The sequence below is a fragment of the Lithobates pipiens genome, unplaced genomic scaffold (assembly GCF_037356315.1).
Source record: "Lithobates pipiens isolate NorthernLeopardFrog02 unplaced genomic scaffold, aLitPip1_a1.2 Scaffold_13, whole genome shotgun sequence".
NCBI lineage: Eukaryota > Metazoa > Chordata > Amphibia > Anura > Ranidae > Lithobates > Lithobates pipiens.
In genome coordinates, this window is record NW_027507718.1 from 79,032,905 (window position 1) to 79,045,413 (window position 12,509).

General features: G+C 36.6%; 1 protein-coding gene across 4 annotated transcripts in view; it reads left to right on the forward strand.

The window, feature by feature from the left end:
- The window catches only part of BNC2 (basonuclin zinc finger protein 2), a 793,258-nt gene extending 782,653 nt beyond the window's left edge, over positions 1 to 10,605 (forward strand). For 3 of the 4 annotated variants that reach the window (XM_077475236.1, XM_077475237.1, XM_077475238.1), the window contains one exon: positions 6,516 to 10,605. In XM_077475236.1, coding sequence (XP_077331362.1) covers positions 6,516 to 7,164 — 649 coding nt within the window. In that variant the 3' untranslated portion in view covers positions 7,165 to 10,605. The remainder of the gene's footprint in view (positions 1 to 6,515) is intronic. The other variant, XM_077475239.1, reaches the window with a different exon arrangement.
- The last annotated feature ends 1,904 nt before the right edge of the window (positions 10,606 to 12,509 follow it).

Sequence of the window (12,509 nt, forward strand, 5' to 3'; positions counted from 1 at the left end):
TCTGAGTGAGTGGAAGTGTGTGTCCATTGTATTAGATCAAAATATGAGGTTAAGTTGAGAAGTTGAGATGTAGTTGGACTGTTAACATTAACAGGGATGTTAAAGTCACCAAGAATGATAGTGGGTATTTCAGAGAAGAGAAAGTAGGTTAACCAGGAATAGAAGTCATCAAAAAAGTGTGATTCTGGTCCAGGAGGCCTACAAATCACTGCAATCCTTCAGAGAAATTGAAAAAAAAAAACAGATACAGTAGGTCTCAAAAGACAAAAGGGGTGGAAGAAGGATGGGGAGGGAGGGGTAGAAAGGACTTGAAATAGAAAGAATCCAAATCCACCTTCTTTTCCATCCACTGGGTCTGGGTGAGTAAGTCATGGAGAGGCCATCATGGCAGAGGGCAACAGGAGAAACAGAGTCAGAAGCCAGGTATCAGTAATGGTAAGTATGCTAAAGGAATGGGAGATATAAAGGTCATGCAGAGATGTGAGTTTAAAAAAAACACATAGGCGGGTGCAAATGCCTAGTGCATTACCACCATAAATATTAATTGATTCCAAAAGACAAAGGCATACTCACAAACACAGAATAGAACAGGCGTGTTAGAAAACAACTTCAGCAGTAAAGTAATGTTATCTAACCATGCAACCACAGTTGGAAGGCTTACGCATTTTGGAGAACATGTCACCTTCTTCAGAGCAGGCATTCCAGAGGGCACATGAGATGGAGCTGGGTTTTGGAAGCAATGGAAGCAGAAGGAGGGTGACAAAAGTAAGATGGGTGTGGGCTGTATATGAGATCACATACCTCACTGTCCTGGTGTTTAGGTCAGAATGTGAGTTCCGTGTTTGTAGGAGGTGACAAATGCAGTAATAGGGAGAGGGTAGGAGAGAGGGTAAAAATATATAATTTGTGGGATGGAGAGGAGGGGTAATGTAAGGAGAATTTGAGGACAGGAGAATTTTAATGAGAGAAAGAAGAGTAAAGGAAGCATTTTCAGAGGGAAAAGAAAGTGAGAATCAGACTTCATAAGAAATTATTTACAAAATATTGGTTTGCTTGCGGTCTGTTTTTTAGTGGAGTACAGCTCTTCTTGTTGTATATTCTAACTGTTTTAGTCAAACCAGACCAGTCACAGACACAGGCCAACATCATAAAAGATAACTGATTCTTTGAGCACTAAAGGCAAAAGGAGAAAGATATTAGAGCATTTACCATAAAGCAATACCATAGTGTCTTTTATCAATCATACATAGATGGTTAAACTTGGATATTCCATTTACCTGCAGTCATTTACCTGTGAGAATGCAGAGGAGACATGACGAGAAAGTGATAGAAGCTGTACTAAACTGCTTTAACACCTGTTCAAAAAGCTTCTTATCTGCGTCTTGACCCTTGTTTTACAATATGACTATCAACATATAGTTGAACAGAATGAAATAATGATTTGATAGACACATACTATGATATAGCTCTTATGCGTGTTTCAATTAGAAAGTCTAATGTGTCCCATTTGCCTGATAAACACGGTAGCATAAGTATGATTTGTACTTATTTGGCATCTTTCATACATCACTGTAATCACTTTTTATGAATGTATATCCACTACTTTAAAAATTATAGAATATGAACCATAGCTGGGCTTTGGTAGTAAAAAAAAAACATACCAGGATGTGTATGCTTAAAACTGCTCTACCAGACTATTTATGACATGGCAATTTTATGACAAATAATTACTATAATAATTCAATGCTTCTGCGTTGCTTTCTGACTGATCTGCTTTGTGCCAATGTGTCTGAAGCTGGACTGTAATATGTTACCTCTCATGAATGCCTAACCCAGACATAAACATGTTGTCATCAAATTGTAAATTTTAGAGAGATTTTAGATGGCACCATGCCCAGTACATTAAAAAAAGGAAGACACCACTCCAGGTGAGCAATCACTACAGTCCGGATGTGATGGGTGCAAGCCACGCCACGCCTCGCCACCGATGATTAATAGGAAGAAAAGAATGGCCGCACGCCACAGGAACGTTCTAACGATTTTGTTTCAAAAATAGCAAATGATAGCCAACAAAGACAGAGTGTCCGAACCCAGGAGGTGATGCCTGCTTTTCACACTGACCTCAGTGCTTCTTCAAACCAGGTTTGAAATGCACGCATCACCTCCTGGGTTCAGACACTCTGTCTTTGTTGTCTGTCATTTGCAATTATTGGAATGTTCCAGTGGTGTGCAGCCGTTCTTTTCTTCCTACCATATCCAGTACAACTCCCATTTTCACTCCACTTACAGTAGTTTGGGGTTCATCAAACATTCTTCTCACAAAATTCTTACTATTAACCACTTCAGCCCCGGAAGGGTTTACTCCCTTCCTGACCAGAGCACTTTTTGCGATTCAGCACTGCATCGCTTTAACTGACAATTGCGTAGAAGGGCGACGTGGCTCCCAAACAAAATTGACGTCCTTTTTTTCCCACAAATAGAGCTTTCTTTTGGTGGTATTTGATCACCTCTGCATTTTTTATTTTTTGCGCTATAAACAAAAAAAGAGTGCCAATTTTGAAAAAAAACAAATTTTTTTTACTAATAAATATCCCCCAAAAATATATAAAAAAAATGTTTTCCTCTAAGCCGATACATATTCTTCTACATATTTTTGGTAAAAAAAAAAAAATCGCAATAAGCATTCATTGATTGGTTTGCACAAAAGTTATAGCATCTACAAAATAGGGGATAGTTTTATGGCATTTTTATTAATATTTTTTTTACTAGTAATGGTGGCGATCAACGATTTTTATCATGACTGTCACATTATTGTGGACACATCAGACAATTTTGACACATTTTTGGGACCATTGGTATTAATACAGCGATCAATGCTACAAAATTGCATTGATTACTATAAAAATGTCACTGGCAGTGAAGGGATTAACCACTAGGGGGCGGGAGGGGTTAAGTGTGTCCTGGGGAAGTGTTTCTAACTGTCTGGGGGATGGGCTAACAGTGACACGACACTGATCGCTGCTCCCGATGACAGGGAGCAGGCGATCAGTGTCCTGTCAATAGGCAGAACAGGGAGATGCTGGTTACATTGGCATCTCCCCGTTCTTCAGCTCCGTCACATGATTGCGGGTATCCCAGCGGCAATCGAGTCCGTGGGTCCTGCGGGCACAGTCACGGAGCTCGCATTAGGTGCACGGCAGGAATTTCAAAGTAGCGTATGGGTACGTTACTTTGCCCAGCCATGCGATTCTCCCGACGTATATTTGCTCACAGTGGTCGTCAAGTGGTTAAAGAAGTTAACTTTTTTTACAAAATGACTTAGAACTGTTATTTTATATTTTGCAATTCCTGTACCATTTTTAGACCATTATCCAAAGAGCTGTGTTCTAAATTTTTTCAGTGTACATATATGCATACATGCAATCACACCATCACTGGGTCTTTTAAAATCCCACATTACAAAATCAATCTGAAGTTTCAGATAGTGACGATTAAAAAAACCCCCCAAAAAAACTGCCTGATATTTAGTAAAAAAACCTTTTAGAGAAGAGGTTTTATAGTATTTTGAAAGTGTCCTGTTTGAGACCTTTCTCTTTACCATTCCAATAGCATTCCGGTTTTAATTTCATATATAACAGTTACATATGACAGGCTAATCCAGGCTAATCCAGGCTAATCCACACCTCAGAACATTAGCATAAACTACACCAAGCTTGTATACAACCTAAATGCTTACAGCAGGGTGGAGCTTACCAATAGAATAGTTTACCAAAAAAAAGTGGTGCCTTACTCGCTAGAACTGAATGGCAATGGCTAGATTTATAGCACTTTTTTTTTTACCAGGCTTATAAACAGAAATCCTTGTAACTCAGTAGCAAAATGAGAAGTTAGCTGGGATATCCTTTGGTTACATTTTTATACTGAGGATGTCCAAGTAACTTATCTAAAAAAAACAAAAAAAAAAACAACATGGTTTATACAGTAAAAAAAGCATGACACCTTTATAGTAAATTATTTTGCAGGTGGTGTTTAAGTTTTATGAATAGTTTAATAATCTAAAAACCTGTAAGGCTACAGTTATGTGTACATCTTTAAAAAATATCAGTAGATAGGTGCTGTACAGAATTGTGTTATTATTAAAACAAATAAACATGCAATTAAGGGCACGTGACACATATTTATAACGTGATATTAATTAAAGAGAATAATTGATTATATTAAGATATAATAATAATAATAATAATAATACCAATAATATTAATAAAACATTATTAACAGTATTAACATAATTCCTATAACCCGTATAGGACATGGACAGCATGCTTGCATAGGAAAATTGAGAAAATAAAACAAGTTTGTCACCAGCTTTATGGGTCATTATTTTGTGCATACAGTATTGTGCTAGGTTATTAAACAAAAGTGCAATAGATTAAAGAGTGACAAGGGCTGCAGAATCAATTCTTTTTCAACTGAGGTGGCATAATGGAAATCGACTTCTATGAATGAACTCTTGTTACAAAGTTATGAGGTGCACAGCTAATGCACTGCCATGAGTTCATTTTTATTATTGTGTTACACCTGAATCAATTGACAAAGCTGTCTTTTTTCTCCTTCAGCTTCCCTTTAAGCAAGAGATGGCACTTAATTGAATAAAAGTCAATGTAATTATATTAACGGACCCTGTGCTAGTGCTGACAGAGAGTAAGGGACATTGCAGCACAGATTCTCTCTGCGTAGTTCTGCATTCAGTTAAGCTTGACAGAAATTGAAGGAGTCTACACTTTCTAATTAAATTGTAGGGATCTTTAGGTTTCACTGCTGTGACTAAAGCAATAAGAAGCTAGTTTTTCTGCAATGTACGGATCTCAAATTGCTAGGCTTCTGCATGCATCTATTCCTCTGTGCATTTTTACACAATGGTTAACTTCTAAAGGTATCCATAGACTGGACATGCTTGTTGGCGGAGACTATTATTTCATCTGTTTCAGAAGACTACTTATTTAGTATTGAAACAGATAATGTTGTCTCACTACCACTGCAGGAAACATCTGTTGATTGGAAGTTTTTACCATTTGACTATTTTTTCTTGGAGCTATCACGAATCAAGCGGAGGAACGATCTTTTAAACATCAGTACATTTCCTAATGGCCAATTCCTTTCCTTTGTCTGCAGTTATTATTTTGTATCAGTATTCAATGCAAAACATCAGTATAATAACATAGATTTAATATGGCAAAGCCCTGTGGGAAAAAAAAAGGGTAGGGGATGTAGCAGATTTTGGTTACATCCTACATACAGTATTTTAATACCTTGACCTACAATCTGCTTGGACCTCCTCTTTCTGTTTTCAAATAATCTATTTTTGAAGATATATATAAAGCATTAAAGACCATCATAAAGTTATTGAAAGATATATAAAACAGACATCCATTATACAAAAAGCAAGCCAGTATTTAGGCAGAAGTGAGTTAAATAATATAGTGGGTGAGTGTGATATGGCACAAGAGTATGGCCGTAGTCCCATCAAGACTGAGCCATAGTAAATGCTCTGCAATTAAATATTTAGTGATACTGAAGTATAGTCGTGTACATTGGTACCTGTCCAAAACTGTTTTTTTTTTTGTATTATCTTCAATCATTAGTGATTGAATAGAATCTTTCTGATTAACTTCATCAATCGGCTCTTTTTTCCCCTGAAACAGACCATTTAAAGTGGTGCTAAAGGTAGAAGGTTTTTTACCCTTATACATTCTCTGCATTAAGGTAAAAAGCCTTCTGTATGCAGCTTCCCCTCTAGCCACATTTTATGCTTACTTGAGCCCAATCTTGATCCATGGGTGTGCCCGAGAATAGTGGCTCTCTCAGCTCTCTCTCCTCAATGGAAAGAGAGGCAACAATGGAAGCCATTGGTTTCTGTTGCTGTGACAGCCAGTGATTAGAGAGTAGGGGGCAGGGCTTGGGATCGAGCCTGCACAAGTGCCCACGTTGAGGTGTACTCAGCAGGGAGGGGGAGCACTGGCAGGGGTCCCAAGAAGAGGAGAATAGGGCCTTCTCTGTGCAAAACCATTGCACAGAGCTGGTAAATATAACATGTTTGTTATTTTAAAAAAAATTATAGGTTTAAAATCTTATTTAAAACCCACCTAAGTGTACAACGATGCTTGTTATAATAAGCAGAACAAAAAAATATAATTTTTTTACTATTTCTTTTAGCAATCTATTTATTTCTACAGCACCCTATACATTTACATTACTTTTTTTTCCTTTATACACAGATTAACCGTTTTTGTTAGCAGCGTTGTATGTGCTTTTTGATTGCTTTTTATGTTTGCATGTGCATTTTATGTGGACTGCATGACATATTTCTTGCAGTTATTTTAAAAGTATACTTATATGTTATGTTAATGTGAAATTAAACGAACATCCATGTAAATGTCAGACTGTTTATTACATGTAAATATATAATTGTATATACATGCATTGTTTATATATATATTCTTTTTGTATTATTTCAGACACAGTGCCAATATTAACCTCCACCGCAAACTGTTGACCAAAGAACTGGATGAGATGGGGCTGGACTCCTCTCAGCCCACACTACGAGATGAGTTCTTGGCAAAGATCTATGGTGGTCAACATCCCTTGGTCCTGGATGTTAGAGAGGACACCAATTCGCCAGTCGGTACAGAGGATTCCCACATCAATGGATATGGCCGAAGCTTTTCAGATGATTACATGGTCTTAGATTTGAGCACGACCTCCAGTGTCCAGTCCAGCAGCAGTGTCCATTCCTCTAGGGACTCTGATGTGGGCAGTGATGAGGGTATACTCCTGGATGACACTGATGGTGCCAGTGACATTGAGGAGTCCTCTCAAAAAAATTATGCTTCTGCCCCTCTGATGGGACCAGGCAATGATCTTTCAGATTCTTCCTTATACAACAGCTTTGCTGTGAGCAATGGGGGAATAATGTGCAACATCTGCCATAAAATGTACAGCAACAAAGGGACTCTACGAGTTCATTATAAGACAGTGCACTTGCGAGAAATGCACAAATGCAAAGTCCAAGGGTGCAACATGATGTTCTCCTCTGTACGCAGCCGAAATCGGCACAGTCAAAACCCTAATCTCCATAAAAACATTCCTTTCTCTTCTGTGGAATAGCTTCTAAATGGACACTGTAAACTCCAGGTTTCACAGACAACATGACTGAACTGCTCCATATTTATATATACGTACATATATAAAGAAAATGTATATGTATGTTATATATCTCTATATATATAAATCTAGATATATATTCTTTTTAACAAAAAGAGAAAAAGAAAACTATGAAACACTAGGTGCTTTTTATGTTCACTTAAAGGTGAAACTGCCCTCCAGAGGACAATTGAACAAAAAAGAAAAAAAAATCCAAACATGGTCACTTTTTTTTAATGGAATGAAGTACTTGGTTATCTCCAAAGATAGTGTCTTAATATTCCAGTGACTATTGCTCGCAAGAAAAAATAATGAACAGTTGTTTTGTTTGAATTCACAAGAACACACTGTTAGGTATATTTTGAGAACACTAAGCATGGCAGATTCACCTGTATATATGGAGTCCGCTTGGGCAGACAGTATTGTATTGATTTGGTTGTGTACTCTTGGTTTCTTGTTGCAGTTACACCAAGCTGTTTGCAGGAAGAAGGGTTGCTGTCTCGGTCTGTTACTTTATTTTAGCTTTAATGCACATTTTTGCAACACAGACACCAAAACACAACCGGTTTGTAACTACCTGCTAGATGTAGTATTATGGTGTTGCATGCTTACAGCACTATCAGACCATTGAGTTTTTTTTTTGTTTTGTTTTTAGCATTTTGTACTATTTGTATAAAAGCAGCCATGCACTTTTTCCCCATCCAAACACTACAGTGTGTGTAATGATATCCTTATTTTAGCATCCTTGTGGCAAAATTATACAGTCTCCTGTACTGAAGGAGCTAAAGTAATGTCGTTATCTTTAGATGTTTTGGCCTAACAGGTCTGGTCATATAAATGGCATACTTGCCAAATTAAACAAGTATTAATGGAGTTTTGCAAAATGTTTTATGGTAGAACTGCCAATTTTGCACATATCACTTATATGCAGAAAACATTCTGATGAGGTATAAGCCATATTTCATGGTCCTCTAGCAAATAAAAGCTAAACTATATTATAACAGAAAAAAAGTCAAATATTTAAACAGTGTTCAGAGCCAATACCACACTCCAGCGATGCCTGACTATTAAACAGGGTGATAATATATTTAAGATGTATGATGACAATTCCCTTACCCCTATCATATTATGGAACAACCAACACGTCTGTTCCTGAATTCTGCATAATTATTGCACATGTAACCGGAGGGACCACAATATGTTTTTAGTGTTATTTCATCATTTACAATGAACACAATGAGAACAGGATGACTTTCTCTCCTATTTACAGCAGTACTCAGTGAATTTCATGTATATTCTAAGTGTTTGTCCCAACACTTGATATGAAGTCTTAGTTTTTCTATTTGTCAGTATTATAGGGAATATAACTCTATGGAAATGTAATTCAAGACACAAGAAGATTTATTTATGATTATTTCCTAAACAATGTATGTTTAGTAAAGCAGGGCAAAGGTCAATCAATTTGTGCAAAGTGCAGTACCCCACATTAAATCGCTGTGGTGATCACTTATGGTGTTCCAGTAATCAAACAATACATTTTAAGAGTTCACTATGGGTTACCACACTTTGCACATAATCATTGCTTTTGTAGGTTATCAAAATGCCAGTTACATACTTGTATTTATTAAATAGTTATTGGTAATGGTATTCAAAAAAAAATAAAAAGACTCAATCTTTGATTTTTGAAGGTTTTGGCAGATGTTTGCACAGCCTAAGTATCAGAGCTCCAAGTGGGCTTTTAGGACGTTCTACCCTTCCACCCTGAATTATTAGGGCAAAAATAACAATAAACTAACTGATAGGTTCCCCCTCTGAAATAATGAATTTTACTGACAACCACATTAAAACAAGTAGATAAACTTATCGCCACCCTTACTTTTTTTATTTGTTTTCTCTAGGTCTACGTGAGGCTCCTAAATGTGGGATCCTTTAGCATAATGATATGATACAATTCAATAATACTTTATTTTTAAATTCAAATTCCAATTGAACTTGATAGATGTTCATGTTTGTTTAGGAAAAAAAATGCTTTAAAATAAAAGTATTTCTTTTAAACGATTTAGCAAATGCAAGATGCACTTCCCTTTAAAGTCAATGCATATGTCAGAGGCCATTCTACAGTAAAGAGTTTTAATATTACATCTCAAATTTACAAGCCCAGACCTGTGTAATAAAAACATCCAGGTGGCTCCACAAACCTCCCCTGATAGGAGGCTCAGCCAAAATGAATCCATTTATGTCCATATAGCTAGAAACAGGCAAAATCAGTAGTATTTGTGTGTCATTGGCTTTATCTTGGGAATTCTTACACATAGACTGGGGATCAACTTACAATCTTCTTAGTATCTGGGTGGTCAGCAAGGTCATGTTACCTCATTATTGTAAAAACATAAAAAAAAATTAAAAACTCCTCATCAAGAGACCAACAGCTGAAGCACTTATAGTACAATAACCTGGAAGCATGTGCTTGACCTCAGATGGACTACATTCCTATGGTATAGGAACATTTATTTGATTAAAAACACAGATAATATTGCTAATTTCTTTGAACATTTTTGCTGAGAACAGTGTATAGAGACATAGAAAAGCGCAAGGCACTTTTGTTCCCTATGAAACGTTCACATGTTTTCTGTGTTTATGCATTTTGCCTGAGCTAGAGAACAACATGGGCAGCTTATGTAGCTAAAAGACATACTAGTGAAAGAATATTCACCTGACCAAGATATTCTGCCAAAATAGTACATTTCTTTGTGTACCGAATCCTCCTTCTACTTTTTTCCAGTTAATACCTCTTTTGACAATACCAACTCCTGAGATTATAATTCATTGCCGTAGCATCCTGTATGTAAAGTCAATATAATTTTTCTTTAAGTTACAGCATCAGTTTGTTACGATTATTCATGCTTATGTTATATTTGCAGCAAATATCTCATGTTTGCCAAAGGAACTCATATACAACTTTTTAAGTTTACCTAATGTACATAGCACTCATTGTGGATTCCAAGCATACACATGTTCTAGCAAATAAGACAGTATTTACAGTTACACTGATTGCTGAAAATTTTATTCTCAAAGAACTGTAAAAAAAAAAAAAAAAATGCCCACAGGAATAACCAGTTATGTTTTTTTTTTCTGGGTCCACAGTGGTTAAAGACTGAAAATTCTTGTTAAAACAGTAAAAAGACTTTTTTTTTTTATTTAAACTTGCATTTGTCCAACACTAATGTTTACTGAGAAAAGCTGAGGAATTTTTTGATGACCATTTTTTGGGAAATGTCACTGAGTTTTAAGTACTACTCTCGGTTAAATTGAATAGTATTCAGCTTAGTTTTTATACTGTTCATGTATACTGTATGTGTTTGTTAAATTGCAACCGGACTAAGTAAAGTGTACTCTTCTTATTCAGTTTTATGTGTGTCCATGCTACAGTTCTCTTATATTGCTTTATTCTTCAAAATTTTGGGGAACATCATTGTTTCTAGGTATTATTAGCACTTTTCTCATTAAAACTTTTTTGATTGTGAGATTCAAACATGTTTTCGTAATAAAAGTAAAAAAATAAAAAAATTATATATTTCTGCAAATCTAATAAGTCCTATGGTTACAATGCATCGCAGACATCAGTTGTTCAACACTAAAATAATGTACAGCTAGTAAATCATTTTTAGTCAGTTGTTAATTGCAGTTATTGTATGGTTATAACCATTCCATTGGTAAAATATATGAAAAAAATAACAAATAGTGACCTTCCTCACCCCCAATCTTTCTTTCTTCCTTCCATTCCTTGCTTCCTCCACACTTCTTTCTCATCCTTTTTTCACCTTGTCTTTCTTCCTTTGTTACCATGCACAAAACTCTACCTTTGCCAGATTTCTCTTTTTGTTCAGAGCCTGGTTTATAAACTCTATGGTACCGGAATAAACACCATTGGGTCAAACTTACTCAGGTTGAACATCAAAAGCAATCACTCTAATTTTCAAGAAAGTTTTGAGCAAGACAAATATTTGCTGGTGGTAGATTATAGATTTAACAGAAAGTAGCCAGTGACATGTCCATGATAACATGAATACAAAAATGAAAGTACTTCTACTGTAGAATATAAATAAAGGATTCCAACAACAACAAAACACCAATCTACACTTATAATAGTATTTATTATGGCTTCTGAATATTGGCGTGGGAGTATGGGTTCAAAAATATTCAGGCGCATATCATTCAAGTGACATTTTATCACCTGTAAATTGTATGTAGTTTTTATTTTAATCACCCAGATATATATGGCACTAACACTAGGGTTGATTTACTAAAGGCAAATGGGCTGTTCACTTTGTAAGGGAATTTTAATTTTGCAAGGGAATTTTCTCTAAGCTCGCCAAATGAGGTGAAGCTCTGCTGACTTTTATCATCCAGTTATATGCAAACAAAAATGTGCTCCCCCCCCCCTTCTAGGCAATAGGGTATTCCTTGCAAAGTGAATTTCCACCACATTCACTAAGCTAAAGGAAGATTTCCTTGCTAAGTGTAAATTCTCTTACAAAGTGAACAGCTTATTTGACTTTGACAAATCAATCCCACGGGTACACCGTTTTTGTGCAGGAACAACCATAAACATAATCTTAAAGGCTAACTCCACAATTTGCAATATGTTACATGCTTATGGTGTAACGTATACCATTTATACTAAGATCCTACCCCCCCCCCCCCCCAGAATGCCCCAGAATTCATAGTTACATAGTTAGTAAGGTTGAATAAAGACACCAGTCCATCCAGTTCAACCTGAGTAAGTGTCTACAAGTGTTCCTATCCCTGCACGTTGTGTCTCAATAAGATGCTCATTCATATTACTATTTATTTAAGGTACCCATATAGTGCTGTCAATTTACGCAGCGCTCCACACATACATCGCACACTCACATTGGTGCCTACCCTCAAGAAGCCCACAATCCAAGGTCCCCAACTCACATTCATATACTAGGGCCAATTTTAGACAGAAGCCAATTAATCTACCAGCATGTCTTTGGAGTGTGGGAGAAATCGGAGTACCCATCACCACGCAGGAACAGGGAGAACATGCAAAATCCAGGCAGGTAGTGTCGTGGTTGGGATTTGAACCAGCGACACTAGGCGAGAGTGCTACTCACTACACCACTGTGCTGCCTTCTAAACATTCAGGGGTTACAGAATACAGGGGTTTGCTTTTGAATACAGCCTTTACTTTTGCAATCAACGCAGCTATGCAGAGCTCCACCCGCACAGCCCATCATTTATTCAAGAAGCTCTGTCCCATCTGCCACCGTGGCAAACATACT